Raw genomic sequence first — 16461 nt, forward strand, 5'->3', positions numbered from 1 at the left:
TGAAATTTTACATGAGAGTTCCTGGGATTGATATCCCCGAACGTTTTTTTCCTTTTTTCGATATATGTCTTTGATGACGTCATTTCCGGCTTTTTTGTGAAAGTTGAGGCGGCACTGTCACGCTCTCATTGTTCAACCAAATTGGTTGAAATTTTGGTCAAGTAGACTAATCTTCGACGAAGCTCGGACTTTGGTATTGTATTTCAGCTTGGAGGCTTACAAATTAATTAATGAGTTTGCTCATTAAAAATCTAAAAATTGTAAAAAAAAAATAAAAAATTATAAAACGATCCACATTTACGTTTATCCTATTCTCCATTATTTTCTAATTCCAAAAACATATAAATATGTTATATTTGAATTAAAAACAAGCTCTGAAAATTAAAAAGATAAAAATTATTATCAAAATTAAATTTTCCAAATCAATTTAAAAACACTTTCATCTTATTCCTTGTCGGTTCCTCATTCCAAAAACATATACATATGATATGTTTGGATTAAAAACACGCTCAGAAAGTTAAAACGAAGAGAGGTATAGAAAAGCGTGCTATCCTTCTCAGCGCAACTACTAAACCGCTCTTCTTGTCAATTTCATTGCCTGAGCGGTGGACTGACGATGCTACGAGTATACGGTCTATTGCTGAAAAATTGCATTGCGTTCAGTTTCATTCCGTGTGTTCGACAGCTTGACTAAATGTAGTAATTTCGCCTTACGCGACTTGTTTTTTTTTAATATGTTCATTCCACTGTCCATAGACAATTTACTGTCTGTCCGTGACGTCATTTCTTGATGACGATAAACTTTGTAAATGAAATTATGCGCTTGTCAGTGAAGAACAAGCGATGTGTTGAGTGAATTAATTTTATTCTCCGTATTTTAAAACGATAAAAATGTCACTCGGGTTGTTGTTGTCGGTGTCGGTGGTGATGGTGGCGGATGATGGTGGATGTCGTGGTAGAGGATGATGTTGTCGTCGTAGTTGTCAGAGAGCGGCAGGTTGTAAGGACAGGTATTGCTGAGTTTCAGTAAATTGATTTAATAAAATGTTGAATTTCAGTTCAACGGTTGTTGTTGTTGTTGTTGTTGTTGTTGTTGTTGTTAGACATCGCTGGACGTTGCGGGATGTATAGTCGAGACAGGTGGTGGTGGTGGCGGTGACGAGATGTGGGTGTCACTCAGTGTCGCTGTCGCTGTCTATGTGCTAACTCTCTTCACCCAGATCACCTGGGCCGTGGACCGCGACATGGATCTCAGGCGGCCGGTAAGGTCAGCATCACCACCAATAGCACCAAACCCAGGGTCCAGGTAGACGACGACGTGTCTCTCCAAGCCCCATACTGTGTTCTGATTGGCCACCGTCACCGCCTCGTCTCGACCCCTACCTGCCGCTCTCTGTGTGGGACCTGACGTCATTTCAGCCAGTTGTCTAACGGCCTCTGTGTCGTTATGAGCCACCTTACGGGTGGGGACGCCGCGTGACTCGAGGCCGCGGATGAAGGGTGCTGGTGAGAAGACGTGATTATCCGGTCTGTCACAGTGCATGGGACTATCACCCAGCGCAAAGACGTCGCTGAAGGTGAGGCCGCCCTGCCCGTGGGGAGCGTTGTCTTGGCAACCTGAAACATCACACACACCGTCAACATTACATCGTCGTTGTGTAAGACACATCCACACCGACTGCAACAACAACAACAACAACAACAACACCACCAACAACAACAGCAACGACGACACCATCACCAGCAAAAACAACCACGACACAAACAACAACGACGACCCATGTGTAACTTCCGCACCAACACCGGCTACAGCAACACGTGAACAGAGACTACAACTACATCAGCAGCACCACAACCACCTGGAAATAGGAAAAACAATTTTATATTATTTAGTGTTCCACACCTCACCTTGGCAGACTTGTGACGATATTATGTAACGACGTCACAGTAAATGACGTAAATACAAACATTCCTTGCAAGTTTAATGACGTCATTGAAATGTTGTACACCAACCTGACTGACACTTACTGCATTGAGAGAGAGAGAGAGAGAGAGAGAGAGAGAGAGAGAGAGAGAGAGAGAGAGAGAGAGAGAGAGAGAGAGAGAGAGAGAGAGAGAGAGAGAGAAAGAGAGAGAGAGAGAGAGAGATAGAGAGAGACGCAGACGCAGATAGTTTATTCAATAGGCCATAGCCCCTTATGAAGGGGTGTGAACAAACGGTTCACATTGCATATAAATTAAACTCAACAGGTGTACACAAAAAAGGTACAAAATAATAATCGCACAACACATACATTACATAGAGCTTAAACAATGACCACGAGTTGATTACTGGAAAATAAACCACGAGTGGGTATTTGCAGCCGCTTGGTAATTCACGAGTGTGCGGAGCACACGAGTGAATTACCAAGCGGCTGCAAATACCCACGAGTGGTTTATTTTCCAGTAATCAACGAGTTGTCATTGTTTAAGCTATTTATACAACGACCAACACGGGTCGAACATGCAGTCATGCAGACGACATTTTGTAGGCAATTTCATTTCAGCCTAATCACTCAGAGTGTCAAATGCGCGTCATTCAAATAGTCCCTATTCTTTTACTTTATTCTTAGTCTCTGACTCGTCGGCATTATAGTTGTCTCGTCTAAATATCGGACCCCATTGCTACGATTAAAACACAATAGCGTTTATATAGCTATTCTGACATTACATTCTGTGTTAAAATCATGTTTTTGTCAGCAGCAAGGACCAGAATGGTCCATGTCGTTGATTGCAGACGACGGTTCCCTTTCCGCATGAAGCCACGGAAATAACCGAACATTGAAAAACCCACGGACATGTATTACGGAGAAAACTCGGGATAACCGGATGTTTAGCATTACGTCAATATGCTAGGAATCCTATGACGTCATGACGTATCATACTTGCCTACGTAGATTGTATACATGTTCGAAAGTCTGACTGTTGTGAATTCGCGTGGTGAAGACTGCGGTAAATCTGTAGATAAGAGAACAAGGATTGTCTCAGAAGAAACGACTAAATGTTTCAGACCGGTAACTTCATTTCAACATTGCACTATATAATGGACGTTCTATGTGACAGGAGAGTTTGCTGATTTTGTGTTAAACATTGGAGAGATCGTCTGCTAGAATCAGAGATAGGTCGCTTCAGATTGCAGCTTCTGGAAATGTGCAAGGTTTGTTGCCTGTTAAAGAACTGGATTTTCCACGTAATGTATGTCATGTACAGTAAGCAACAACAAAAACACACACAAAGCAAATGGCATTGTCTGTCGACCAAGCGTAGCAGATTCATCACCATGCTGATGTTGGCTACCTATCACTAAGAAGAAGAAGACTAGGCATACACGTCAGCCATTGTTGTTACAGTTTTGAGTCAACGTTGTACGTATTCTTCCGCAACAGGGTCCAATCGTCTGGGTTTCAAATGTTCTAAAAATAAATTCTAGTGTTGATTATTTTTTAGCCCTCTTTATTCTTACTTCGAATAATCCACGTGTGATTTTTGGGTTTAATCAAAGTAGTTCGTTCTAATTTCTCACTTGTCTAAAAATAATCAACTAGATTTAATCCACCCCTCGGTTGCATTGCAGGAGTTGTATAAACAGCATTTAACTATGAGGTTACAACATCTCTTAATTTAAAGGCTTTATACAAATATAGGGATACATTTCTGACAACAGTTTCTTGAGGTGATGCTAAAAGCAAGCTGAGTCGGAAAATGCTTGGGTTCTTATAATATTTAAATGGGATCAATTTTTCTCTTAATTTGTTATAGTATGGACAACACAAAACAAAATGGACTTCATCTTCTTGGTTTTGTTTACAAAGAGGACACATCAAATCATCGGCATTATGTTTTCTATATCGGTAAGCATGCACTGCAATTTCTGAAATGCCGAATCGAAACCTGGTCATAATAAACTTTAGATGCCTATCCATATTCGACAAAAGATAGGGTTTAATGTCATGTACAGTACAAAATGTCCGATAAACAGCAAATCTATCACTATTTTGTACATGATAATCCCACTCTTGCCATCTGCAATCGACCAACCTTTCCCTAAAAACACGCAAAAAATCTTTTTCATTAACAACGCCCTGATTTAACCACACAAAACCAAAACCGTACTCATACAATTTACAACGGACACCTGAGGCCCAGTTCGTTTTACCACTTTCATCCATTTTATACAACATTTCATAGGATTTACGAGGAAGTCTGTGCGCCTCCATCTTTAACAATTTCAACCAGTAGCTAATGCATCTTAAAATAGAATTCAAATATATCGGATATCTGTTTGTCTCGCCATATACAAGATCATTAGGTGTTCGCATTCGAACTCCTAAGAACTTCTTCAGTGCAAATAAATGGACTTTTTCACACTGCAGAGCAGCCTTATCCAGTCCCCATATCTCAGCACCATACTGTACTATTGGTTGTACTTGGGAATCAAACAACTTCAAAAAAACATCCACACTGTTATTATTAAGCACAGATAATCTTTGTATAATACACATCAGAGCATTTTTGGCCCGGCTTGAGAGATCGCAACAGGCAGCAGTAAAACTAAGTCGAGTTGAAAACAATATTCCTAAATACTTATACACGTTTACAACTGGTAATATATCACCCTCATATGTCCATCTTTCCCTTGCACTCAAATATCCACCCTTCCTAAACACAATAATGTTACTTTTACTCATATTTACCTTTAAATGAAGAGAAAACACTGCCCTGCGTAAATTATTTAACTGATTCTGCAGACCCACAACAGTCTCTGATAACAACAATAAATCATCAGCAAGCAAAAGAATAAACAATTCCAAATAATCATCAGTAAATGTGGCACCATGTCTTCCATTCTCAATTATCTCAAGTGCTAATTCATTAATAAAGAGAGAAAATAAAACTGGGCTACATACATCGCCCTGTTTAACACCAAATGTACAATTAATATAATCCGTAAACTTTGCTCCACATCTCACTTTTATTTTTACATTATCATACATACTCTTCACACACCTAAAGAGTTTCCCTTTTATACCGTTTTTTAACAGAATTGGCCAGAGCAAAGCTCTATTGATGGAATCAAACGCTTTCTCAAAATCTATAAAGGCAACATACAGCTTACGATTCAAAGAAAATTGTTTCTGTACAAAGGCCAAAAGTGTAAACATATGATCAATAGTGGAATAATTCTTCTTAAAACCAGCTTGATATTCCCCCGTACTGTTATTACATTCAATCCATTCTTGTAACCTGTTATTAATCACAGTACTATAGACCTTGCTACTAACATTACACAGCAAAATTCCACGATAATTATTTGGATCATTCACATCGCCTTTCTTAAACAAAGGGATAACAATGGACTCTGTCCAACTTTCTGGAAATACACCCTTGGAAAACAAAAAATTAAACAAGTGTACCAAAAAGTCAATCCCTGGAGAAAAAACATTTTTCAACAGTTCTCCTATTATTCCATCAGGCCCAGCAGACTTGTGAGGTTTTAACTTTCTCATTGCAATCAAAACTTCTTATTTTGAAATAGGACGATTCAAAATACCTTCATCGTCTTCATATTCTATTTCTTCAGCCTCAATTACATCTTTTTCCAATAATACTTTGAAATGCTGAAACCAGGTATCAACTGGTATGTTGTTCTTTATTTGTTTTCGTTTTGAGGATAATTTATGCATTATATTCCAAAATTCTTGTTGATCATTTACAGAGTCAATAAGTTTTTGTAATGTCAAATCATTATACAATCTTTTCTTTCTTTCTAACATGTTTTTATATTCCCGTCTGGCTAAACAATAAACATTGCGAGCGTGAATGTCTTCAGGCTGATTACATCTGCTTAAAGTGTAACTAAACAGACATTTTGAAGTGTCAGCTTTACTGAATTGCTTTATGTTTTGTCCAAGTATAGACCTGTAGAAGCGATACTGGACGATTTTTCCAACGTTTACTGTGTTTTCTGATTTACTACGATTTTTTAAAAGTGCTGAACCCATTTCAGATTTACCTGCTTATCTGTTCTTGATTTGATACTTCCAAAGAACAAGTGGTACTTTGAGTTCCGGTTTTATGTTTTAACCAATCAGAATTTGGTTCCTAAATAAAATCGTCTGCTGCCTGTCCCAGCAGAGTCGGCACATGTGTGATGTTACCAACAGAAATAGCCATAAATTGGGCAAGGTAGCAATGCAAATGAATTGGATCTAACTAATGTGCTTGTACTGCATCTCTGGCCTTTGAATTCACTCCAAATGTACTGGCTCAGAGTGAGAGGCAACATCCTGTCGAAGTCGTAAGCACGAGGCTGACTGGGAGATTATTATTCGAAGAGCATGCTGAAACAGATTGTAAGTACAATATTTTACATGTTCTCGACATTTCTGTTGATCTTTCCTTAACTTTAATTGTTTCCTTGATTTAAAACCCTAGGGCTTGTATTTTCATTTGTGATACTAAGCACGTATCTTTACCACAGTATCTGATCACTTCACACTTGAATTTTGGAATGATGAAGTGGAATTATTTCTGGATCTAATTTATTCCTTGTTCCCCCCCCTCTCGATTCCTTTTTTCGCCACATATGTATTGTCGTGTAAGGGGGTAGATGCGTGTACTGGCTGATTTTTTGATTTTTTGACTTCGGTCAGAACTCAGATACAGATGATTGAAAAAAAACTTGTCAAGGATTTCAGAATTTAATAGATCTGTTCGAAGTTTTTACGGGATGGGTCCTGTTACAATATAGACTGAATGTGCGCAAGATGAACTTTTGATTAAACATACACACACAAATGAATCTCTTGATTTTGTTATACGGCGAATGTCCAGTTCCCACCACCACGTCTGTGGTATGTTTTTATACTGTTTGATTGAATAGACTGACGTGCATTCTCTCGCAAATGTGCGCGCGTGTGTGTTTGTCTGTGCCTCAGACTTATTAATCAAAGATGATGTTGCACATTGCAGATCTATGCGACAGGAGCAAGTGGACAAGACAGCTACATTTGTCTGAGCGAAGATCCAACGGTAAGCTCTTTTAGCCGAAGACAGCGAGCCTGGGTGCATGCATGCAAGCTTCTATCATGTTCGTGTGAGTGCTGCAGGGCTATTAGACGCCTTTTCATTATTCTTGATTTGGAGATCCATGCAGGGTATTAGGAAGTGCAGAATATACACGTTTGAACAAATACGATGTGTGTTTGCTCTGAAAAAAAGAAAAAACGCAACAAACAAACATTGTATTTGTTTAAAGTATCACAAATATTTATTACCTGTATCTGCATGTTTTGATAATGATGAAGGGTAAATTACTTTGACGTGTGCTTTTTTTTTTAACCACACTGATAACGAATGATAGAAACACAGACACACTTAATAACATATCCACAAAAATTGTAACAATAAATGTAAGCTGAACAATGCCTGCAACACATTTCAGGCCTCAGAAGTAAGTAATTATGAGATTCAGACAGAGAGAGAAAGCCCAACACGAAACCAGTTGTGACATTTTTTATTTCATTATGTAATATTAAAAACACGACAACAACGTATTTCCTGTACTTAGTTTCGTGCAATTATGGATTGCAAAGTATGTCTAATTGAGTGGCATAAAGAGGCACAGTTGCATGAAAAACCAACTCGGATCTTGACTAGGATCAGGATTTTACATGGACACAACCTAGAATTTAACATCCTGGGGGGAGGGGGGTACTGCGCCTTTCACATCAAGATGTAAAGATCTATTTTAAATAATACTTATTAGAAGGGAACAAAATCAAACAAACTACAACAATCGTTCTGAGGGGAGAGAATTACCTCTTCCGAAGAAATTACCTCCCTTGCTTTTCTTGTCGTGACTTATGTAGAGTAAAGTGAATAGAAAGTGAATCAGTCAGTAACAAAAAAAACCACAACATTTCTTAAGATCAATGAGGAGTGTTGAAGTATTTGTCAATGTTAATCTTGTATGCATAACAAACAATATATTACGGATTGATAATTAAAGAAAATCGTCTCTTCTACAGGGTTGACCCCCCTAAAAAGGACACCCACAACCATACAAATTACTTCTGCATCTGTTGAACCAATTATTTTATATATGGTATTCATTATCTTCAGTTTATGTTCTGCCTTTCCAGTAAGTGGCAATTTTGTAAATTGAATGATCTGACGTTTTGTGCAATTTTAATTTTGTTCTCCAAATTCGGGGGTCGACTAAACAGAACGAGTTTTGACATTGAGCGGTAGCCATTTTTACCTAATTTAAACCCTTCAGGCTTTTACCTTTTTGATTATTTTGAATGTCTGAGTATGTAAAAACATCCCCTTCAACCCCCAGGCTATCGATGACCTGAAGAAAGCATGCAGTTACAGCTAGGTTCAGGGCAATCCTCAGACACGAAAGCGTTGGTGTCATTGGTGATGCAAAAGTTAGATAATTTAACCTAAAAATTTGCCACTTTGTGAACTGCACATGCATAAAATCAAGTTTAAGTATGCTGAATATGAAGTTATCCAGTCAATTGGTGTAGAAGTTATAGCATTTCTGTCAGTTAACAGTATTTAAAATCTCTAAAGTAAAATCTGACATATTCGAAAGTTTTGCATAAACACCCAGACAATTTTTACGATATTCTCCTAAGCTTCTCCACTTCTCAGCCCTGTCTTGGAAATGAATTCGAATAAGGCAGTCAAAATAACTTAGTTTGGAGCACCCATCAATCAGAATAAGCATTAACTTTTGACACAGGAAATATCTTCTACCGAAAGCTCTCCTGGTTTTATTCTACATAATGGTAACAAATTTAATGATAAATCTAAACAACGAAGTGACTGTGGTAAGCTAAGATGAACAAAGTTAAAAAACAAAGGATTACTGTAAATGGTTTACGAATCGAAATCTAAACAAGTTTTAATGATAAGTAAAATGATAAAAAAAATAAAATAAAAAAAAGCTAACGTCCTCGCATTTGTCCAGAATTATTCCATGTTTAACATGGGAACAGAGGTATAATTGGTCTAAAGAATTTATCTGTATGCAATGCCCGCTATAGGTGAAAGACTTTTGTGGAAGCCATGGAAGAATGCATCGCTGTTGTGCTGGTTCAGCTTGAGGTCCTGTCCTAGCGAATATCCTGCACACACAAAAACACGACTTTTTAAGCCACTTATGTTGCATTCCGTGACATAGCTTTGTTAAAACCGTGTGCCTGATAATAATGACAGATTTTGTTGATATACATTTTTTTTAAGACACCCCATATATTGTTTGACAATCTCTTTCAACATAGTTTACGAATCACCAATGTGTATACAAACACAAATAACCCACAGGTCAATAAATTACTTTCCAGAGAGAGAGAGAGAGAGAGAGAGAGAGAGAGAGAGAGAGAGAGAGAGAGAGAGAGAGAGAGAGAGAGAGAGAGAGAGAGAGAGAGAGAGAGAGAGAGAGAGAGAGATCAAAACTAGAAAATATGTGCTATATAAAACAAGGATAATCACTGTCAAATCTTTGCTTGTACCTGCATGGTGTTTACTGCGCTATATACACAACCTGTTTTATTTCATTTATTTATTTAATTTTTTTTTCTTTGGGGGGGGGGGGGGGATGTTTTGTGATGAGGGTTTTTTCAAAGCCTTTACTGCTTTAGTCATTGAATCCACCCGACTTCGATTTATTGTTCAGTGATGGGTAATAGGGCCTTTTACAGCTGACCGCGCGCTGAGTCATTTCGAGTTACTCCCCTTGGGTACGGGCAAACTCGCTGTCGATACTGTTACTGGATACAGACGAGATGGTCTGCTGCAACTTGTAAAAACTGCACAGCAGTTGGAACTACCGATCGATCCGGATTTTACAAGACAGGACGTGCAAGAAAAACTTTCCGAAAAACTTCGACAGATCGGATTTCCACCACGCGATCCTTTTACATCCGAAGAAAAAAGTGACCCATCAAACGCACCCAGGATCGGTGTTGTTGACATCCTGAACTATCTGATTGAGAAAAAGAACGATTTCGACCAGAAGAAGGCGAAAACTTACAAATCCTTTGAAGATATATCGCCTTTTTTATGGCCATGTGCTCAACTTGAGATACATACATGTGCAGAAGTGGAAAAGTTTTTCGTCTACACCGCGGAGGTAAAACCGACACAGAGGCAGACAACCTACCTGCACACTTCCTCATATAAACTGTGCATAATCGTCAGCGAAGATGGGGACATTCTGCTGGGATTTTGCCAGTGTCCGGGGGGGGGGGGGGGGGTGGCAAGTACTTACATTTCACAACATAGACATGTTATTATTCATATTGTTATTGTTAGTATTGTTACTCCTCACTGAAACCAAGCAAAGCAGGCTGTTCACCCTCAATAATGCTTTTACTGTATTGGTACTGTCACAGTATGTTTGCATGCATACATGCAAATATTAGTTAGCTTCCATGAAATATTGAATATATCCCCATTTCACAGCACTAGGATGGGATGTATGGCACTTTGAATCACTAACAGTAGCACTGCCTCTTCAATACCCATCTCCTTTTTGAAACTGAAGAGTATGCGTATGGACCAGTGGCAGTGAATGGTTAATGAACATATGGGTTGCTCTGATTTCATTCATGATCAGGTACATTTGGTTTTTTTTAACCACACAAACACTTAGACAACAATTATTAGAGTATGAGTTTTTCCGCGTTTTGTATTTCATTTAAATCCAAGTCACAGCTTCTGTTTTATGATGAGTGATGTAGTTTGAAACACTTGGACAACAATTATCAGAGTATGAGTTTTTCCGCGTTTTGATTTTCATTTAAATCCAAGTCACAGCTTCTGTTTTATGATGAGTGATGTAGTTTGAAACACTTGGACAACAATTATCAGAGTATGAGTTTTTCCGCGTTTTGATTTTCATTTAAATCCAAGTCACAGCTTCTGTTTTATGATGAGTGATGTAGTTTGAAACACTTGGACAACAATTATCAGAGTATGAGTTTTTCCGCGTTTTGATTTTCATTTAAATCCAAGTCACAGCTTCTGTTTTATGATGAGTGATGTAGTTTGAAACACTTGGACAACAATTATCAGAGTATGAGTTTTTCCGCGTTTTGATTTTCATTTAAATCCAAGTCACAGCTTCTGTTCAAGTTATGATGAGTGATGTAGTTTGAAACACTTGGACAACAATGTCAATTATCAGAGTATGAGTTTTTCCACTTTTTGATTTTCATTTAAATCCACTCTGGAGTCACAGTTTCTGTTTTATGATGAGTGATGTAGTTTGAAGTGTTGGTATTAAATTTTCACTGACAATCATTCTGTGCTGGTATTCCCATTTTCACCTGCAGGGTTATGAAATATATGGGGAGAAACTTGGTCAGTAAAAACTAAAATCATCTTCACACGTGAACTGAAAATTGTCTCTGTTTAAAATTAAAATGTATTTCGTGAACAACCTGGAGAATGCCCTTGCGTGATTTAAAACTGCCTGCTGTGAATACTGTTGTCATACTATGAATTTTCTTTTGAGAAAAACAAAAGAATGAAAAGCTTTTAACTAGCTTGTGAATGAGCCTCTTACTTCTATGTGGGGTTAGGTGCTTTGAACTATTTTTAATGCCTGAAAAGGATAGTGATGGAAATCACTAGTTTAATGTCAGGTGTGACAAGTCACATATATATATATATACTATTGATTGAACTATTTTTTTTATTAATCTGCAATTTTGTTACAACCTACTTTGTTTATTTGGTGACAAGCTAGTGAGAGGCACTTTTTAGTGCTTGAATAGTACTGTGATGCACATTATTTATCATTTCAGTCTAGTCGTACTCATGATTACAACCAATAGTTCTTGTGAGCTTGTACAGTTATGTGATGTCTCTCAAGTCTTTTTCCTTGAGGCAAACCATTTTTCCTTTGAACGACACATAGTTCAGTTTGACCATTTTTTTTCATTTTTGTGTTCTTGTTGTATGCAACTGCAAGCACCGAGCTGTCATGCTTTTTGTCTGATTTCAAACCATATTCTTTAAGCCATTTGTATGCTGAAGTAGTTTTGTTTTTCTGCCACTTCTGTTAGATTGTGTTTTTGCAGTGAGATTCATGTTCAAAATTTTAGACAAGATTAAAAGAATGATCCTGTTTCTTAAATGCCTTCGTGTTCATTGGTTTGTAGACTATGTGTCACTTGCTGTCTAGTTTTTCAATGAAATTGTTTTGCTAACTAGCTGCAGTATCACACTTTGGTTTATGGGGATATGAAAAAGCTACATTAAAACCATTTCTTCCTCTCTCAGCACATAAAGTCAAAGCATGGTACAATCTTTTTTGTTCCATTTATACTTATGAAGAAAAACAGCATGTCATTTTCAAGTGCCCCCCGACGAAGTGTTTTGTGCAAATGTAGGTGTCTTTGTTGACTTTTTCGATGTTGAACCTCTCGATCGTTCTTCCACGTTTAATCCATTTTCGGCACTTTTCTAAATCTCTAGAGGGTTTGGAAAACGGTACCCATCCAACACCGACCATGTGTGATCTCTTACGGTGTCTTAAATCACTTCCACACACGCCATAACAGCAATGTTTGTGCACCATCGTACAGCTCCGCCATTCAAACAACGCGCAAAAGTGGCTGACTTTGCCCGAGGCACAGCGGGCCAAGGTCAAGGTCGCCTAGAATAGCCCAGGTGTAAAAGGCCCTATTGTGTGACCAACTATGTAAGTTAGTGATTGTTCTGGCTTCATACAATGACATTGCATTAATTTTATTAGTGTATGTGTGTGTGTTTCAGGCAAAAGCTGATATTACAGTCCTAGTTGTATGCAGTACGGTACCTCTGCTTCTTCGTTCAGGAATCAAAGTATACAATCTAAACCGATTATTTTGTTCAATAATGTTCAGCTTACCATCCCGAAGAAGGCAGTAACGTGCCGAGATATTGATTATAGATATTAACGTACCTAACCTGGTTACTGGTGTGTTTTCTTTTTATTTCAATAATGTAAATGTGTGACACCTTGCAGGGTACTTGATGTTCAGAGCAATTTTTCTGGCAAAAGACCTTTTATGGATCAAAGAAAACTTTTGTCGTGGTGCACAAGTCAATCCATTTGGTTGATAAATAATTTGTGCTGCATTTCCCCTGGTTCCAAAACGTAGTATGTATTACCACATGTCCTTACCTGTCATTGGCATCACATGATTCTCTGCAAGCAGTCTTTTGTGGAAATACCAGGCATGAAAACTGAAAAAAAAAAAATACTGAAAACAAAATTCGAAGGCGCATAGCGCCAAGTTTCGCCGGCGCGAAGCGCCAAGACTTCTAGGGGGGTCCGGGGGCATGCCCCCCCGGAAATTTTTTTTTTCAAGGGTGCAATTTGGTGCAATCTGGGGCTATCTGAGCCTTAAAATTGGATTCAAACATGGCCCCAAAACTATTTTACTATAACTATGACTAGGAAAAAATAAAAAAAAAAAAAAAAAAATTAAAAAAAAAAAAAAAAATAAAAAAATTAAAAAAAAATTAAAAAAACATTTAAAAAAAGGAAAAATACGGAAAATAAAAAAAAATACGGTTTATTCTTTTCAGAAATACGGAAAATACGGAGAATTTTCATGCCTGAATACGTCATTTAACACTTGCACTTATAGTAGGGCTGATGGGGTCTATGTCGACCAAAAGAGTGGTATTCTCTGTAGGTCGAGTTCCTGTAGATGGATTCCCTGTATACCTAAGACTTAAAAATTGGCAATCTAGTATACAGGGAATCCCACAGGGTGCAGTTTTTCAATAAAACTTGCAAACCATACTCGAATTTCTAAGAAATATCAAAAAAAAGATCGAAAAACATCAAATTCTAACGATGTCGCTAAGCATCACGTGACTTTCATTGATATTAGCAAAACGCTACAGGAACTACACCCTGTGGTATTCCCTGTATACAAGATTGCCAATTTTAAAGTCTTAGGTATACAGAGAATCCACCTACAGGAACTCGACCTACAGTGAATCCCATTCTTTTGGTCGACATATACCCCATCAGCTATAGTAGGTGGCTGTGGAACGGTAGACATGCAACGACAACGAACAACAAAAGACAAAGTGTGGAGAACACTCGTTTTTCTTAACATACGCTAAGTTTCTTTGAGAATGCTCCAAGTGAAAATCAGGGGTTAGGCCTGATATCACAATTAAACAGCTTCTTCTCAGAATCAGGAGGGAAAAAAACGAGATGTCGTGACAAGAACAGACAGCAGCAGCAGCAACAACAACATTGCTAAATCGTCGCTTTAACAAAATTTCATGTTTAGTATCGCAGACAAAGCACGGCTACTGATCCGACCAAAGCCACACTTCATGCACGATGGGCACATTGTTATGGCCAGCTTGTTAACGTGAGCATTGTGTATGTTTTACATAGAATTGAATGTGTTTGTCGTTGTGTCTGTCATCTATCCTAGTCGTTTGATTTAGAATAAAGCAAACTTATTACAATGACGATTTTCTTCGGTTTTTGATGAAGGATTGGCATCTTTTCCTATTTTCCAACTCTGCCACCATACACTGGCCGTTCAGGTCTGCATGTCGACCACATGGTGTGTGATCAGATTTTTCGGACATGTTCACAATGCTTACATGACCACCAAATGGAAAATCAGTTTGTATTTGTTATGTTTTTGTGTAAGCACAATCTTCATACAAGTAAACAGAAACAGTTTTGTTGCAAACAGAGCCTTCATAAGAAAAAATGCTTCCAAGTCAAAATACATACCCCCTTGTTCGTATTGCGTAAAATATACCCATAAATTCTGGACATCATATTTTTATTTTTTTTCACAACAATGAAACCAAACTTTGGCATTTGTTTTAGCAATATATTCACAATAAAACCTATGAGTTTGAAGGCTGCATCTTGTTTTGTTTATTTTTGAGAATAATTTTGCAAACCCATGCAAATGGCCAGTTTCTGGGGAGAGACTGGGAAGATAATGGCCAGTATAGAAAGAGTTAATAAGTAAACTAATGTCAGAAGTAGGTATTTACCTTGTTTGCCTTCGCGTTTTTGATAGCCCGCTGCAGCATTTGTATCACTTCCCTTGACATTCAAAACGCCAATGTATTTCTGAAAGGAAAATAAAGATATTGACCGAAACATCACACAAGTGGTATATCATGCTAGGTTTTGTTTACAGTGCCTGTTCTACGACCACATCTGATTGTAATTTAAATAAAGAAAAACTGTATCCATTTATTACTTCTCTATTTGTGTGTGTTTGTGTGTGTGCAGGGGCGGATCACATCATTTTTAAGGGGGAGATTCCAAATTTCTTTTAGGGACAATTTGACGACGCGAAGCGTTTAGTTGAAGACGCGAAGCGTTCAACCTCCGACAAATGTTGATAAAAACAAGGAAAATGGATCAATCCGAGCCAAGAAACATCCCCTAATACACCTTCCAAAAAAGTAAATATATTAAGAAGAAAAATTTGAATCACAACAAGGACAACTGATAGATCTGGCGCAACCTGAGCAAACTAATTAGCCAACTTCTTTCCAAAATCGTCACTTAGAATACAAAGGCCGGATCCGCCCAGTGTGTGTGTGTGTGTGTGTGACCGATGACCTTCTCTAAATTCTTATCGTTGCGTTTGCATGGTAATAAAGTTTTAATACTGGATATGCCCATGAAAAAATATCATTTCTTGTTCATGTCATTGTGTGTGTGTGGCCATGACCGTGACTTCTGCTTGCCTCGACGTCTTCAGAAAAGACACAAAATGCCAGCAGGCGTATGTTCTTGGAGCACTCAGTATGCCGTCATCTGCAAACAAATAAATACAAATTATTCAATTGTGTAAATAAAGAACAATCATTTTAATATTACAACAAAAAAATTCATATAACTGTAGTCTTCACCAGAGACATCCACTACACTATCTTTAAATAAAACTGCCGTAAAAAAATTGAAATACTATAAACTTACCCCCACTCAGATCTATTTGGGATTATTCAAGTTTCAACCATGAAACGATGCCGGTTTGGACAGATCTGCTAGTTTGCCGCTGAAACTGAAATCAAAGGCGATCTTCAGAACTATTTCTAATCTTGTATTTGTGATTAATATAAAATACTGATCTTCCCAATAGAAGCTGATGTGTATACACATGACCAGGACAAGGTATTTTGTTACAGGGCATTTACGCAGACGTCGCAGTTCAAAATATCGTTTTAGATCTGATTTTGTACAGCAGCCTGTGTGATTCAGAATCGTCTGCCCTTTTTCGGTTTAACATTTTATGGACGATTCCTATGAGACTGCTCAATCATAACTGATGACAAATTCAGAAACAGATGATGGTTTCAAGTAGGCTACAGTAATGATTCGTTAAAAATGTCAAGCCACTCGTCGATCAT

At 37.9% G+C, this 16461-nt stretch overlaps 1 protein-coding gene and 1 long non-coding RNA gene across 4 annotated transcripts in view; both read right to left on the reverse strand.

The window, feature by feature from the left end:
* Nucleotides 1-16461, reverse strand: part of LOC138955470 (uncharacterized) — a 45886-nt gene that overhangs the window by 22500 nt on the left and 6925 nt on the right. Inside the window, exon 6 of one of the 3 annotated variants that reach the window (XM_070327075.1) lies at nt 726-1617. The exons of the other annotated variants lie outside the window; for them this stretch is intronic. Within the exon in view, the coding sequence (XP_070183176.1) occupies nt 1196-1617 (422 nt within the window). The 3' untranslated portion in view covers nt 726-1195. Of the gene's footprint in view, nt 1-725; nt 1618-16461 lie in introns of those variants that run through there. 3 annotated transcript variants of the gene reach the window in all.
* LOC138955474 (uncharacterized) lies at nt 8834-15429 on the reverse strand. Its single transcript, XR_011452244.1, has 3 exons — nt 15091-15429; nt 13229-13290; nt 8834-9179 (listed from the first exon to the last, which is right to left on the reverse strand). It is a non-coding gene; the product is annotated as an uncharacterized lncRNA (long non-coding RNA).

Source organism: Littorina saxatilis, unplaced genomic scaffold (assembly GCF_037325665.1).
Source record: "Littorina saxatilis isolate snail1 unplaced genomic scaffold, US_GU_Lsax_2.0 scaffold_434, whole genome shotgun sequence".
Classification (NCBI taxonomy): Eukaryota; Metazoa; Mollusca; class Gastropoda; order Littorinimorpha; family Littorinidae; genus Littorina; species Littorina saxatilis.